Here is a 16,316-nt window from a genome sequence, read left to right as displayed (position 1 = left end):
TTTCAGGGTTTGGCCACTGCAAATCAAATTGCTATGAACAATGGTGTGCATGTCTTTACATGGGCATAGGCATGGAAAGTGGAAGTGCTGGGTCACATTAAACTTTTGTCAATGTGGCTAAATATTCTCCAGTGTGATTTTACCAATAATACTAACAGTTTTTAAGAGAATGAAATCTGTTATAAGAGATCTCAGAGGCCAGAGGGTACCAAAATGGGGGACTGTAAGCTTTTCTAAAATATTTTCTTTCGTTTTTTTAAGAAGAATGTATTAATGCATTTGGAAGTAATTAAAAATGAATTTTAAGCCATCAAAAGTCGGGGGCTGGCACTGGGCTCACCCTTTGCTTGCTTTCTCTGTGGTCAGGTACGGCCAGATGACAGCAGGCAGTTACTGCTATATCGGTCCCCAGGGAATCATCCATGGCACAGTGGTAAGAGGCAGGGGTCATGCCTAGCCTCAGGGGATGGGAGGTGGACATGAATGAAGTGGACAGTGAACTTCCAACTCCTCTCCCTGCAGCTCACCTTGTTGAATGCTGGTCGTCGGTACCTGGGTGTCAATGACCTGGCTGGGAAAGTCTTTGTCACCTCTGGACTGGGCGGAATGAGTGGGGCTCAGGCCAAAGCCTCAGTCATTGTGGGATGCATTGGTGTTATAGCAGAGGTGAGCACACAAGGAGCACTGGGTCCTCATCCCTCCCCACCTCCCTCCTTCTTCATTTGAGAGCTACTCACTCTCACAACACTCTCATCTCTGGCCCCTTCCTTGTCCCCTCCACAAAGCCTTCCAGGGTAGGTTCCCAGGGCAGTATACCCCTCCTGCCTTCAAAGTGCTCATCATTTTCAATGGTCAATGCCTGTTGAAGCTATCCCATGAAACTGACTTTCTGTGGGTTAAGCTTCCATTAGCTTAGTGGAAATGTGGAATATAGCTAGGAGATAATAAATGGTTATGAATAAGTTAACATAGATACCCCTAACTCAGACAGTTCACAGGAAGGAGTAGGAAGCAGATGCGCTGCCCATCAGTAGAGGGGAGTGCAGCAGCTTTTTCTCAGTGGCCATCACAGCTTTCTTTGGTAGTGCCAAGGACAGGCAGGGAAACAGGAAGAGAAGGTGAGTGACTCTAAGAAAAGCCTTGGTGATACACGCCAGTGTGATTTACACTTAGTTGATACTAAACCTGAAACATACATAGCTGTACTTATTAGGAGCCCATTTGACTACAGATAACAGGAGACTGAGATATGGCAGTTCACATAGATAGGATTTTATTTTTCTCATATAACCAACAGTGTTGGCATTGGTTCAGCAGCTCAGAGCCAATACCTCTAGATTCTTTTGGGCTTCCCTTGTGGGTACAAAATGGCTGCCACAGCCCTAGACAACCCATCTATAGTCAAGGAAGGAAGAAAAGAGAAAGAACAGTGTCAACTATGGCTGACTCTATATCAGCAAAAATAATAATAATGATAATAATAATACCTCAAAATTCTGGTCAGTATTGGATCAGATGGATAGTCTTATCCACCAGGGAGCTGGAGACAGTGGAAAGGATATTTGTTAGTTTGGACATGGCTCATCTCCTGGGGCTGAGCACATTGTTACTCTAAACACAACCTAACTTCCGTTGATTTAAAAAAAGGAGAAAGAATAAATATTGGAAGGCATCTGCCCTGACAAGAGTGATCTTGTCCATCAAGTTTGTGCATATTAAGGCACTGGACTTAATACTATATTTTATTTCTCTCCTTTCATATAATAGTATTAAATCTTTACACTCTTGTTAATACTGGTTCATTTGCTGTTGATAGTGAGATTGTAGGGGAGGGTAATCCATCATTTTATGGATGTGGGTTTGTTTCCTGGGCTTTGTGGTTTTGTTCTGGCTGCACCTGCAAAACAGCATAAGATGTGGTGGACAGAGTGACCCTCAGTCAACCAGGTGGAGGGAAGGACCCACCAAAGAAGGACAATCAAAACTCAATGACATCCAGAGAGTTAACATAAACATCATAAAGGGCATCCCAAGAGCATCAAGTTCAGGAGATCAAGGAGACTGCACCTTGATCTCACAGGCTTCCTACCATAGAAGTTCACACTGCAAACTCAGGGAGTCAAAGTGGATCAAATTAAGTAGCAGAAGCAATCAAGAAGAGTCTCACAAATAATGGGAAGAAAAGGAAACAGCCCCCAATTGAAAGGAAAGGAGGAATCTTCAGAAAGAGTGCTAAATTAAATAGAGCCAAGTCAGCTATCAGATAATGAGTTCAAAACAATGGATGTAAGAAAGCTCATGAGCTCAGTGGGAATTACCAAAAACTACAGGGAAACTATGAGGAACTTACTGCAAACTATATCATCAAGAAAAAGGATGCAGAAACTTTCAACAAGAGCCAAGAGGAAATGAAAAACATAATCTCTGAATTGAAGACCACAGTGCAGGGAATCAAAATCAGTCTAGATGAAGCAAAAGACTGAATCAGCAAGCTGCAGGACAAGGTAGAAAAAAGAAATATCAAGAAAAGGAAAAAAGACTCAAAAAGAAAAAAGAGGAGTTACAGTAACTGCAGAACAACATAAAATGGAATAATATCCATATAATAGGGATACCAGAAGGAAAAGAAGAGGAGTAAGTGATAGAAAACCTTTGAAAAAGTAATGATGGAAAACTTCTCTAATGTGATGAGAGAAGAAGACACACAAATCCAGCAAGCACAGAGCATCCAAATCAAGAGGAACACAAAGAGGCCCACTGCAAGACACATCATAATTAAAATGGCAAAATTTAAAGACAAAGAGAGAATATTTTTTAATTTAATTTTATTTTTTAATTTATTTAATTCTTACTCAAGTACAGTTTTCTGTTTTATATTCCCTGCCCTGCCCTCCCCAGTGCTCCCCACCTCCCTCCCATTTCTGCCCCCCACCTTAATTATTGTCCATGTGTCCTTTATACTTATTCATGTGAGTCCATCCCCTTTTCCCCTATGATTCTCTTCCCTCTCCTCTCTGGACCCTGTCAGCCTGTTCCGTATTTAAGTGTCATTGGTCATATTTGGCTTGCTCGTTTGTTTTGTTGTTTAGATTCCTGTTAAAGGTGAGATCATATGGTATTTGTCTTTTACCGCCTGGCTTATTTCGCTCAACATAATGCTCTCCAGTACCATCCATGATGTTTCAAAGGGTAGGAGTTCCTTCTTCCTTTCTGCAGCATAGAATTCCATTGTGTAAATGTACCATAGCTTTTTGATCCAGTCATTTACCGATGGGCATCTAGGTTGCTTCCAACTCTTGGCTATCGTGAATTGTGCTGCTGTGAACATCGGGGTGCATAGGTTCTTTTGGATTGATGTTTCAAGGTTCTTAGGATATACTCCTAATAGTGGAATTGCTGGGTCAAAAGGCACGTTCATTTTTAGTTTTCTTAGAAAGTTCCATACGGTTTTCTATAGTGGTTGTACCAGTCTGCAATCCCGCCAACAGTGAACTAGGTTCCCCTTCTCCCCACAACCTCTCCAGCACTTGTTGTTTGTTTCTTTGTTTATGATGGCCATTCTGACTGGTGTAAAGTGGTATCCCATTGTGGGATTTTAATTTGCATTTAATTTGCATCTCTCTGATAGCTAGTGATATTGAGCATCTTTTCATGTGTCTCTGGATCCTCTGTATGTCCTCCTTGGAGAAATGTCTGTTCAACTCCTTTGCCCATTTTTTAATTGGGTTGCTCGTCTTCTTTGAGTGGAGTCGAGTGAGTTCTTTGTATATTTTGGAGATTAAACCTTTAAAGACAAAGAGAGAATCTTAAAGGCAGCAAGGGAGAAACACACAAAACGGCTTCTAGCTGACTTCTCAACAGAAGCACTACAAGCCAAAAGGGAATGGCAAGAAATATTCCAACTAATGAAAAGCAAAGGTTTACAACCAGGTCTACTCTACCCAGCATGGCTCTCAATTAAAATGAAAGGCAAAATAAGGAGTTTCCCAGACAAAAGAAGGCTGAAAGAATACACCTCCACCAAAGCAGCACTGTAAGATATGCAAAAGGGACTACTTTAAGAAGAAAAACATTGAGAGAGAGAGGAAGACAGGTACAAAAGGGGTAAAGTGGCAATGAATGGGTACCTATCAATAATAACCTTAAATGTTAAATGGATTAAATGGTCTAATCAAAATACACAGGGTAGCAAAATGGATAAGAAAACATGGCCAGCACATATGCTGCCTACAAGAGACGCACCTCAGAACAAAAGGCCTACACAATCTGAAACTGAAGGGTTAGGAAAAAATGTTCCAAGCAAATGAATGAAAAAAAAAAAAACTGGGCTAGCAATATTTATATCTGACAAAATAAACTTCAAAACAAAGGTCATAAAAAGAGACCCAGAAGGACACTTCATAATACTCCAGGCAAGAATCCATAAAGAAGACATAAACATTATAAACATATATGCACCCAACATAGGAGCACCCAAATATTTAAGGAAAATCTTGGAGAATTTCAAGCAAGATATAGACAGCAGCACACTTATACTAGGGGGTTTTAACACCCTACTGTCAAAAATGGATAGATCTTCCAAACAAAATGTCAACAGGATATTGCATCATTGAACAATGCCCCAGATCAAATGGACTGAACGGATATATATAGAACCTTTCATCCTAAAGAAGCAAAATACACATTCTTTTAAATGTACGTGGACATTTTCAAAGATAGATCACATTATAGCACACGAAACAAGTCTCAACAAATTCAAGAAAATTTTCATCATACCGAGCATTTTCTCCAACAACAAAGGACTGAAACTGGGAACGAAACTCAAGGGAAAAACTCAAAAACACTCAAACTCAAGGAGATTGAATAGCATTCTATTAAACAATGAATTGGTCAAGAATGAGATCAAGGAAGAAATCAGAACCTTTCTGGAAACAAATGAAAATAAACTCACAACAACCCAAAACGTATGGGACACAGCAAAGGCAGTCCTGAGAGGGAAGTTCATAGCTATACAGGCCTACCTAAAAAAAATAGAAATGTTTCAAATAAACAACCTAACCCTATGCCTACAAAGAACAACAACAAAGACAGCCCAGAACAAATAGAAGGGAGAAAATAACCAAGATCAGAGCTGAATTAAAGGACATAGAGACTAAAAGAAAAACTCAAAAGATCAGTAAATCCAGGAGCCCATTCTTTGAAAAGATAAACAAAATCAACAAGCCTTTAAGTGCACTCATCAAGAAAAAAAGAGACAGAACCCCCCAAAACAAAATCAGAAATGAAAGAGGAGAGATTACAACTGATACCACAGAAATAAGATTGTAAGAAGTTACTATGAAGAACTATATGCCAAGATGTTTGAAAACCTGGGTAAAATGGACAAATTTCTAGAAAAATAGAATTTCCCAAAACTCAATGGAGAAGAAGCAGAAAGCCCGAACAGACCAATTACAAATGGTGAAAACAAAGCAGTAATCAAAAAACTCCCAGCACACAAAAGCCCTGTACTGGAAGATTTCACAGGAGAATTTTATAAAACATTTAAGGAAGCACTAACCCCTATCCTTCACAGACTGCTCCAAAAAATCCAAGAAGATGGAAGACTCCTAAACTCTTTTTATGAAGCCAACATCATCCTAATTCCAAAACCACATAGAGATACAACAAAGAAAGAAAACTGCAGGCCAATATCACTGATGGACATAGACACTAAAATCCTCAACAAAAATTGGTAAACTGCATCCAGCAATACATTAAACATATCATACACTATGATTAAGTGGAATTCATCCCATGGATGCAAGGATAGCACAATATTTGCAAATCAATAAATGTAATGTATCACATAAACAACAGGAAAGACAAAAGTCACATGATCATATCAATACATGCAGAAAAAGCATCTGATAAGGTATAGCATTTATACTTAAAACACTCAGCAAAGTGGGAATAGAGGGAACATTTCTCAACATAATGAAGGTCATATATAAGAAATGGAGAGCCAACATCATACTCAATGGGCAAAAATTAAAAGCTTTCCCGCTAAGATCAGGAACAAGACAAGGATGTTCACTTTCACCACTTCTATTCAACATAGTATTGGAAGTCCTAGCAACAGTGATCAGACAAGAAAAATAAATAAAAGGCATCCAAAATGGAAAAGAGGAAGTAAAACTGTCATTGTCTGCAGAAGACATGATAGTGTACATGGGAAACACTATAAACTCTACCAAAAAACTATTTGACCTAATACGTGAATTTGGCAATATAGCAGGACACAAAATCAATATTCAGAAATTGAAGGCATTTTTACACACCAACAACAAAATACCAGAATCTGAAATTGGAGGAAAAACCTATTTGATATAACAACAAGAAAAATAAGTACCTAGGGATAAACCCAACCAAGTAGGTGAAAAGAACTGTACTCAGAAAACTACACAACACTGAAGAAAGAAATTAAGGAAGACACAAACAAATAGAAGCATATACCAATCCTTCATGGATTGGAAAGATTTACATTATCAAAATGTCTATACTACCCAAAGCAATTTATAGATTCAAGGCAATTCCTACTAAAATACCAATGACATATTTCACAGATATGAAACAAACATTTCAAAAAATGGCATAAGAACACAAACATAGAACAATGGAACAGAATAGAAAGCCCAAAAATAAACACAAGTCTCTATGGTCAATTAATATTCAAGAAAGGGGACAGAAGCATAAAATGGAGTAAAAATAGCCTCGTCAGCAAGTGTTATTGGGAGATCTAAACAATTATATCCAAATAAATGAAACTCAACTACCAACTAACACCATACACAAAAATAAACTCAAGATGGATAAAACACTTAAATATAAGTTGTGATACCATAAAAGTCCTAGAGGAGAGCATAGTCAGGAAAATCTCAAATATTCCACACAGCAATATTTTCACTCATATGTTTCCTAGAACAAGGGACATAAAGGAAAGAATAAACAAATGGAACTTCATCAAAATAAAAAGCTTCTGCACAGCTAAAAAAATCAGCAAAATGAAAAGGGAACCAATTGTATGGGAAAATATATTTACCAATGTACCTCAGACAAGCGTTTCATCTCCAGAATATATAAAGGACTCACAAGACTCCAAGAAGACAAACAACCCAATTAAAAAATGGGTAAAGGACCTGGAGAGACACTTCTCCAGGGAGGATGTACAGAGTGCCCAGAGACATATGAAAGGATGCTCAGCATCACTAGCCAGCAGAGAGATGCAAATTAAAACCACAGTGCAATATCACTTCACACCAGTGAGAATGGCCATCATAAATAATTCAACAAACAAAAAGTACTGGTGAGGTTGTGGGGGAAAGGGACCCCTAGTACACTATTGGTGGGAATGCAGACTGGTGCAGCCACTGTGGAAAACAGTATGGAATTTCTTCAGAAAACTAAAAACGGAACTGCCTTTTGATGTGGCAATTCCACTGCTGGGATTATACCCTGAGAATCCTCAAACACCAATTCAAAAGAACCTGTGCACCCCACTGTTCATAGCAGACAATTTACAATAGCCAAGTGCTGGAAGTAGCCTAGGAGCTCCTACCCTTCACAACAGCATGGATGGAACTGAAGAGCATAATGTAAGTGAAACAAGCCAGGTGGTAAAAGACAAATACCATATGATCTCACCATAAGAGGAAACTAATCAACAAAACAAGCAAGCAAAATATAACCAGAGACAATTAAAATACATAACAGAATGATGGTAACCAGAGGGGAGTGGGGGAGAAATAAGGGGGAAAAATAGAAGGGTCATCAAGGAACATGTATAAAGGACACATGGACAAAGCCAAAGAGGGGGTAAGGATTGAAGGTGTGAGGTAAGGATGGGTGGAGCAGAGGGGGGTCGTGGGGGGGACACTAAAATACTATGGTTAATGCCACTAAAAAAAAGAAAAAGAAAATAAAAGTGGGTGATTTATATCAGAGTATGGCACCTACCTAGTGGAGACAAACCCTGGGATGATTTGTGACTGGGTGGCTTATGTTTCTTGGTCACAGGTGGATAAAGCAGCCCTCATGAAACGCCACCAGCAAGGTTGGCTGATGGAAATGACCGACAACTTGGACCACTGCATTGAAAGACTCAGGTACAACATCTGACAAGTGAGTGTTGAAAGTGGGGAGACCATAGAAGGGGACCCAGAGTCTGGGTTCCTCAGAATAGGCCTGCCAACACCTGACACCTGGCCACAAATGGCCACCACACCTCATTAACACTCATAGACAGTATAGCAGGGAGGGTCTTGTAGTATCTACTACTTGCTGATGTGTAGGAAACCCCTGGGTTTGCATAATTTGGTGGTCAGACACTTGGTTCTAATAGACTTTCAATTATCCTCTTACTTTCCCCTCAACACTGAGCCATAGCTTTTTTTAAAAAAAAGATTTTATTTATTTTTAGAGAGGGGAAGGGAAGGAGAAAGAGAGGGAGAGAAACGTTAGTATGAGAGATAAACACTGAGTGGTTGCTTCTCATACATACCCCAACTGGGGACTGAACCCACAATCCAGACATGTGCCCTGACTGGGGATCAAACCAGCAACCTTTTGCTTTGTGGGACAATGCCCAATCAACTGAGCCACACCAGTCAGGGCTATTCAGCCATATTTTTGCAAACAATGTGTCTGTGTTTCTCACTATTGTGACCTCAGTGCTCATCCCAGTGCCTTGCACATAGTAGGTGCTCACTGAATCTATTGGGGAAACACGAACCTTTGAATGATGCTTTCCCTCAGGGCGACTCCACCAGGTTCAATATAAGTTCATCTTCCTCTTCATTGTAGTTGCATGTGTGATATCAGGGGTAGCTTTACCCCTTCCACTTGATGTCTTCTGAGGTACTTTATTTGGAATGGGGTTGGGGGGACAGACTGCCAGAGGGCTTTTGCTCAAATGCCATTTTGGAAGCATCCTCTCAACTGATTTGCTTTGTAGTACTGAGTGTGTGGGGAGGATGCATCACCACAGCGGCTCTCCGTCCCAACTACAATATTCTAATCAATGCGGGCTTATATGAAAATGTTTAAGTACACACAGATTTTGAGAAACATTCCTGTTCTGAAGATGGGATATTATTTGACATAGATCTTTCTAAAATACTACTTTGACTACATTGCACCCCTGTGTAAAACTCTCAGATAACTAACTCTCCATTAATTACAGGAAAAATTCCAAAATCTAATGTGCCACTAAAGGCTCTTGCCTGATTTGACTGCTGTCCCTGTTAATGCTGGCTAGCATCCTGAACACATGCACTTGTCCACTCTGACACACACACATACCCATTTACACATACTTACAACATACACACTCAGACATACACACTCACACACTTCCAACCACTCTGATATTCTTGCCATATCTAAATATACCTCTTCCATTTGCCTTCTTTTTCTTTCCACTTTCACAAAGTTTGGGCCAGCTTAATTCCTTAACTTCTACTGCCATTCACACATACACACAATCATTTCACATCAGTTTAACAAACCGCCTTAAGCAGCCTGCCTCACCACGTTTCTGCTCCCTGAGCTGCAGAAGACACAGGTGGGAATGGAGTTATTCTTGGGGGACTCAAGGTACCTGTTCCTGCCCTTAGGCTGTAATGCAGTCCTCCTTCCCCAGCATCCCTCACTGTTCTGCGACCAAGTGTCCTTTTCCTGTTTTGTTATCCTGGTGTGCCTGAGAGAGGAGCATGTCTGGCCCCTGCTGGCATCTCTCTGCTAAGTGAGGACTTCAGTTGATCTGCATCTTTGAGTGGGTGCCACACTGCCCCACGTATTGATGCTTTTTGATACCTTTCATATCTGTGAGAGGCTTTATATATTCAAGTTTTCTGTTCTCCAGAATATTTTCTTTTTTTTGTACTTTTATTTCTCCAATGTGGAATCGACTTTAGTGACTTTTATGATTTGAGGATCACCTTGAGTGAGTTTTAGGATGATCCTTATTAGAGTTCTAATAGCAATAGCCCCAATTCTAAGTATTGCCTCACGAAGCGTCACCATTGTCACCTCAACTCTCCTATCTAGGGTATTCAAGTCTGCCATTTCCCTATGGTCTGGGTCCTCAAAGGACACACCTCATAGGTCACTGAATCTCAGGCCCTATACTTGCACATGATACTTTTGGTGGCCTCTTGGGTCTTCCACATTCTAGCCATCTATGTGTCCCCTGGGTGTTGGCCAGTGTGGACAGCTGTGGACAGCTGTGGACAGGTGTGATGGAGCCATTTGTTCTGTTCTTTTGTCCTCTAGGGAAGCAAAGGAAAAAAAGGAGGTGCTCAGTCTTGGTTACCATGGCAATGTGGTGGATCTTTGGTAAGTATAGGGATGGGAGTCAGTAGCCTTGGGGACCCCAGATGAACCTTTCCCCCCACGCAAATTCCTAGTGGTGGCCAGGTGCTCCTGGAATGCAGTTTCAAGTGGTGACCTGAGGCTCTGCTTCCAGGTTTCATGACCTGTATCTTGGCTTGAGTTCATAGCAGCCTTCCTGCAGTTGTTCTCTGAGGGGAGATGGGTATGGGGAGGGATGTGTGATTAGCCTCAGTGTCTGGCTACTGGACATGTGGGCTGGGAAATGTGCTACAATCCCCTCCAAGATAGGCCCTAAAGTCAGGCCCCAGATGCTTCCTGCCCCTGCCCTGGGCAGCTGCTGCTCTGCACTGACTAGACCACATCTTCTCCAGGGAACGCCTGGTCCATGAATTGGACATGACAGGGGAGCTCTTGGTGGACCTGGGGTCAGACCAGACATCCTGCCACAACCCATTTAATGGTGGCTATTATCCTGTGCAACTTGGCTTTGCCGAGGCCCAGAGCCTCATGGCCTCCGATCCTGCCACATTCAAGAGCCTGGTCCACGAAAGGTGATGCAGGTCCCAGGGTTGTTTGGGGTGTGAGGCAGGAGCACAGGGTAGGAGGGCTATACACTGGAAGGAGCTTTGGACTGAGCACCTGTGGCCTCTGCCTGGTTCTCCAGTGACCAGCTGTGTGGCATTGGCTAGGACCCTTAACCTCTCCAAGTTTTTGTCTTCTCTGTCAGATTGAATGGAAGTCAGCAGAGATGGCTGACCTCCATGGGGTGAGGCTGGGGATGACAGTGATGGGGCAGAGAGGCCCCATTTCAGAGTCTTACCAGTGGCTGGAACTGAAAACTGATTGCTGGCCCATTGCAGCATGAGGAGGCAAGTCTCAGCCATCAACCGACTGGCCGAGGAGAACTTCTTCTTCTGGGACTATGGCAATGCTTTCCTCTTGGAAGCCCAGAGAGCAGGTGAGAGAAGGGTGGCTTGCTGAGGGGCCTATCCTTCCTGGGCTGGCAGCAGGCACACTCCCCCTAGCGAGGGCTATCCTGGTAGGGACCTGGGGCAGGCAGGGACCAGGGCATGTAGGTTTCACTGTGCCCCTGCCTCGCCTTCTGGAAGCTAGTCCTGCCAGTTTGACCTCTCTGGTCTCAGTTTCTCCATTTGCCTTAAAAATATAAAGCACCATAAAGAGAGCGGGCACAATACTTATGTACAAGCTCCATTGCAAAAAATTCAGCTTTACTTTTTCTGTGGAGGAAACTTTTTTCTGTAAAATAGGTTTCATAGATTGTAAAGTTCAGAAGATATAAAAGATATTCAGTGGAATATCTCTGACCCCAGCCCCATCTCTGGCACCAACTCTCCCCCTGCCTCAGAGTCTGCAGGCTCTCAGGTGCCTGTCTGGATATGCCTGCAGCAGACACAGGCATGTGTACATGCTGCCCTGCCCCATACCAAGAGTGTATGGGCTCCAGCCTGCACTTGCTTTCTCTTCCTTTACCTGAAAAGACACCTGGTGATGATTCACCATCTGGACACCTGGTGATGATCCACCATCTGGACAGAGCACTTCCACAGTCTTTCCCTGTGCTGTGTCTAAATTGTCATCTGGATGGTGGTGTACATCCTCACCTTGGGTGGAACCTGCCAGCTTGCAGCCACTCCAGGTGAAACTGTGCAGATGCTCTGTCCACAGGAGCTGATGTGGAAAAGAAAGGTGCCGAAAGGACAGAGTTCCGCTACCCCTCGTACGTCCAGCACATTATGGGGTAAGTGATGAGTTCCTTTCCAGCGTCTGGATCCTGGACATTCAGGTCAGAAAAGCCCTTCCTCTGACCACTGCTGAAGGCCACAGAGTGGGGACCATACCAGGTCATGGGATTCCACAACAAAATGCTGGTAGAGAGAAACCAAAATCATGAGAGACCCTGTACAGAGCTTTAATGACAGGGCAAGGAGGCTTCAGGGGCCTGGAGCTGAGGTTACTTCCTGGGGAACTCCTCAGTCTTCAATACCCATAACCCTAAATGCTGTCCATCCTATAGCCATTGCTGTGGGCCCAAGTGAGTGGCTGATGGTTTGATCCATGGAGGCCAAGACCTGCTTTTTCCTGTAGCCCCTGTACCTGCCTGGCTGTGCCAGGCAGGTCTGGGGAGGCGAGTGGCCCAGGACAAGTAGGGAGGAGTGGAATGTACCCAGAGGGAGACTGGCTGAGGTTAGAGGCTTGAAGACTAAGGCCAGGAATTTGAGCTCAAGCAATACAAGGCAGGGGAGGGAAGGTCTCAGGATGTTTTTAGAAGAGTTCCTTCCCCTAGTGTGGCAAGATGGGACCAGAGAGGGAAGGAGGCAAGAAGGCAAACATCTCCTTCTCAGGTTCACTGTGGATGGGGGCAGAGCCAGAGTGGGCTGGGCCACTGGCCCCTCTAAGGAGGGAAGCAGGAGGGGAGAGGGCTGGATTAGTGTGGGAGCCCCGGGAAGGAATAGGCTGCTGCCTCTTCGTGCATGGAGTTCACATAGGAAGGTCACTGTACCTAAGGCAAATTTGGCCAAGTTCCCACATTTACTATTTCTCCCAACTATTTAGTTTTGATTGTTGGGTTGTCCATAACAACAGCTTAAGACATTTCTCTTGTCTCTGTCCCAGCTCCCTGCCCCTGCAGCTCTGAAAGGGGAGGAAGGGAGGGAACAAATGAGGACTGAGGGGTAAGGAGGGGGTGGAGGAAAGAGAAGTTGGAGGGTGGAGAAAAAGGAAGGGGGAAATCAGGGGTTGGGGGGAAGGAGAGGGAGGATACTGAGAACTGAAGGGGATTCCGGTGGAGGAGGAAGGAGGGCACTGAAGGGAGGGGGCAGAAGAGGAAGAAGGTGAAGGAGGAGGGAGAGGACTTAGTAACTGAAGGGGAGCGAAAAAGAGCAGGTGGTGGTTGCTGAGATGATGGAAGGGGACTAGAGGAGGTAGGGCCTCTGACTGAAACTTCCTGTCCAATTAGTGACTTAGGGGCTTCCAACAACAATTCTGGACATTGGATCATGGTCCAGCCAGTGGGTACAGCCAGCTTGAGAAGGTGACTAGGCACTTTTTTCTGGTAGGGATATATTCTCCCAGGGATTCGGGCCTTTCCGCTGGGTATGCACATCTGGGGACCCTCAGGACCTGGCAATCACTGATCAGCTGGCCACATCTGTGCTGGAGGAGGCCATTGGTGGAGGTAAGGCTGCCAGGTTGGAGACACTCAAGAGTCGGTGGCCCCCCAAATGTCCAATAACAAGCCTGTCTGCCTGGTAGTAGAGGGCAGCCCTTTCCCCACCCATTCTCTTCATTTCCTGCCTGGCCTTTGTGGGTAAATGGGTACCTTGCCTCCAGTTTGTGCCTGTTGACAGTGCTTCTGATTCTTTGTAGCTGTGTTCTGTGCTCCTTCGGAGCCTCTGGCTTCCCATATCTACCAAGCACATTCTGCATATTTCATGTCAGAGCCTCTCCAGTCAATCTATGTTTTTTTCTGATATAGAGCCTTGATTCTGCCTTTTCATGTGGATGGGGGACTTCTTGTGTAGCAAATTTAATGTGTCATTTATGATCTGAAGAAGAGAAGAAAAGGCAGTTATTTTATGAAACTTACTCAGCTGTCAGAGTTCCTACCCTCAATTCTCTACAGCTTTGCTACAGGTACAGAGATGGCCTTCTCTCCAGATGGTTTCCTGTGTGAGTGGTTCAGCGTTTGCTGCTTGTTTCAAATCCCCAGGGGCCATTTTCACCCTCCTTCTATATTCAGGTTCAAGGGGATGGATAGAACCTGGGTTACAGATATCCAGGGTTGGAACCAGGCTAAGGGTGGGTGGGGCCACCTATGTGGGAGGAGCCAGGCAGGGGGAGGCCTCAAGAGGAAAAAAGGAGAAGCAGGAGCCTTCTCCCGGAAATCTTGTCAGAGGCCTCATGAGGCCTCTTGGTGTTAGAACAACTGCACAGCCCTCAGTAGGTGGCTGATGGGTGTTCAACAACCAGCCCTGCAGGAAGAAGCCCTATCTGTTGATAGCCAAGATCTGAATATTCTCAGGGGTGCTTATTTCAAGTGGGGCTCCAATTGGAATAGTAGCAATATTTCCACTAGGCAGATAACCTTGAGACCATAGATCCTCCTAAATGGTAGTAAATTAAGTAGTAATAACTCATGAGAATTATCATAATTTTAATAATCTTTATTTTTCTTCATTTTTAAGAAATTTTAAACATTTTATTTACCTTTAGAGGGGAAGGAAAGGAGAGAAGGAGAGAGGGAGAGGGAGAGAAATATCAATGTATGATTGCCTCTCGTGAGTCCCCTGTTGGGAACTGGCCTGCAGCCCAGGCATGTGCCCTGACTGGGAATCAGACTGCGATCCTTTGGTTCGCAGGCCTGTGCTCAATCCACTGAGCTACACCAGCCAGGGCTATTTTTAAATTTTTTAAGTTAATTTATTATTTATTATTATTTTTCTCTTTTTAATGGTCTTTTTTAAAGTGTGAATTCATTTAATTGAAATTTAATGGTGTTTATGTTAACCACTGGCTCACACAATTCCTGAAGATTTAACTGTCTGCTCTCACGAGCTAATAGGAATGGCACCTGAGCTCCAGGGCTACCACCCTCCTCTGCATACCGTTCATAGTTTAGCCAACTGGACTATCTTACTTGGAAGGCAAACTTCTTCTCACCTCAGGGCCTTTGCACTTGCTGTTGCCTCTGCCTAGAGTGCTGTTTCCTCAAATCTTTACATACAATAGCTGGTTCCTCCTTAGCATTTAGGACATAGCTTGACCATTACCTCCCCAGAGAGAACTTTGGCCCTCCTGACCAACCAATCTAGTGACTACACTACCTCACCACACTCTTATTTTCTTCATAGTCAGCAGCAATCTGTTCCCTGTGCCTGGCATGGCACTCAATCGATATTTATTGAGGGAATGAGTATATCAGACAGGGGCCTGCACACTTATGTGCATTAATTCACATGACTATTGACATTGCTGGTTCCAAAAATCAGATGGCCTATTATAGTGCTGAGGAGAGAGTCTCCTTGACCCCAAGTCTGGGCTCCAGTGATGGGTGAAGAACAGGTGCCTCTGCTGAGCAGTCTGAGAGAGGGAGGGTCCGTACCTCACCTCAGGTCAGGAGTTCCTGGTGCCAGTGACATCCCTCCCCTTCTCTCCCTGCAGTGAATCCAGCTGTGAGGCTACAATATGAGGACAACATTCACTGGATCCGGGAGGCTGCCAAGCACCAGCTGGTGAGGGCTTAGCTTGGTAGGGGGTAGGGGTGGGCCATGAGACTGCCTGCCTGGCCAGGAGATGAGAGATCCAAGAGGGTGCCAACATACACCATGAGACTGAGTAAGTGGCAGACCCACTAGAGTCAGCAGCTACCTCATTCCTTGGGGCTGCTGGGTAGAGAAATTGGAGGCCCTTCAAAAGGTGGCCTGGGACAGTGACTAAGACCAGTCAAATCACTCTTCACCCAGTTACTCTACAAAGAGTTCTCTTGAGAGGCAGCCCTTGAAGGGCCCAAGAGGCAGGCCTCCTGGTTTCTCAAGTGTGTCACTTAGGTGAGTGGCTCAGCCCCTCTGAACCTTGTGTCTCATCCATACCGTGGAGATGCTGGTGATGATAAGTGCACTTGGCTGTGGTGGAGTGCTTGGAGCGGGCCCTCTATGGTAGTCAGTGCATGAGTCATCAACAGGGCCAGATTTGCACTGGCTTCATTTATGTGACTGTGATTGTGTTCCAGTGAGTGTGAAAATGAGTGTGATGTGGGGTAGGAACTGTTTTATACTGATGGATCAGAAAGGTATCTCTGAGGAGCTGCCTTGTGATCTAAATGCTGGGAGTCGGAGAATGAGGGAGCAGCCATGTGATAGGCAGTGGGGCAGAGAGACCAGCCAATGCACAAGCCCTGATGTGGAGAGCAGGTTTTGTGTACCAAG

General features: G+C 44.0%; 1 protein-coding gene across 1 annotated transcript in view; it reads left to right on the top strand.

Moving 5' to 3' along the window:
• Positions 1-16,316, top strand: part of UROC1 (urocanate hydratase 1) — a 51,388-nt gene that overhangs the window by 14,949 nt on the left and 20,123 nt on the right. Inside the window, exons 7-15 of the mRNA XM_037034051.1 lie at positions 367-433; positions 523-666; positions 8,056-8,144; positions 10,312-10,374; positions 10,743-10,922; positions 11,232-11,329; positions 12,058-12,130; positions 13,449-13,567; positions 15,553-15,623. Of these exons, the coding sequence (XP_036889946.1) occupies positions 367-433; positions 523-666; positions 8,056-8,144; positions 10,312-10,374; positions 10,743-10,922; positions 11,232-11,329; positions 12,058-12,130; positions 13,449-13,567; positions 15,553-15,623 (904 nt within the window). The remainder of the gene's footprint in view (positions 1-366; positions 434-522; positions 667-8,055; positions 8,145-10,311; positions 10,375-10,742; positions 10,923-11,231; positions 11,330-12,057; positions 12,131-13,448; positions 13,568-15,552; positions 15,624-16,316) is intronic.

Source organism: Sturnira hondurensis, unplaced genomic scaffold, assembly GCF_014824575.4.
Source record: "Sturnira hondurensis isolate 20B ecotype Veracruz unplaced genomic scaffold, ASM1482457v3 Scaffold0021971, whole genome shotgun sequence".
NCBI lineage: Eukaryota > Metazoa > Chordata > Mammalia > Chiroptera > Phyllostomidae > Sturnira > Sturnira hondurensis.
Note: the sequence above shows the minus strand (reverse complement) of the source record. Positions and strands in the feature narration are given on the sequence as shown.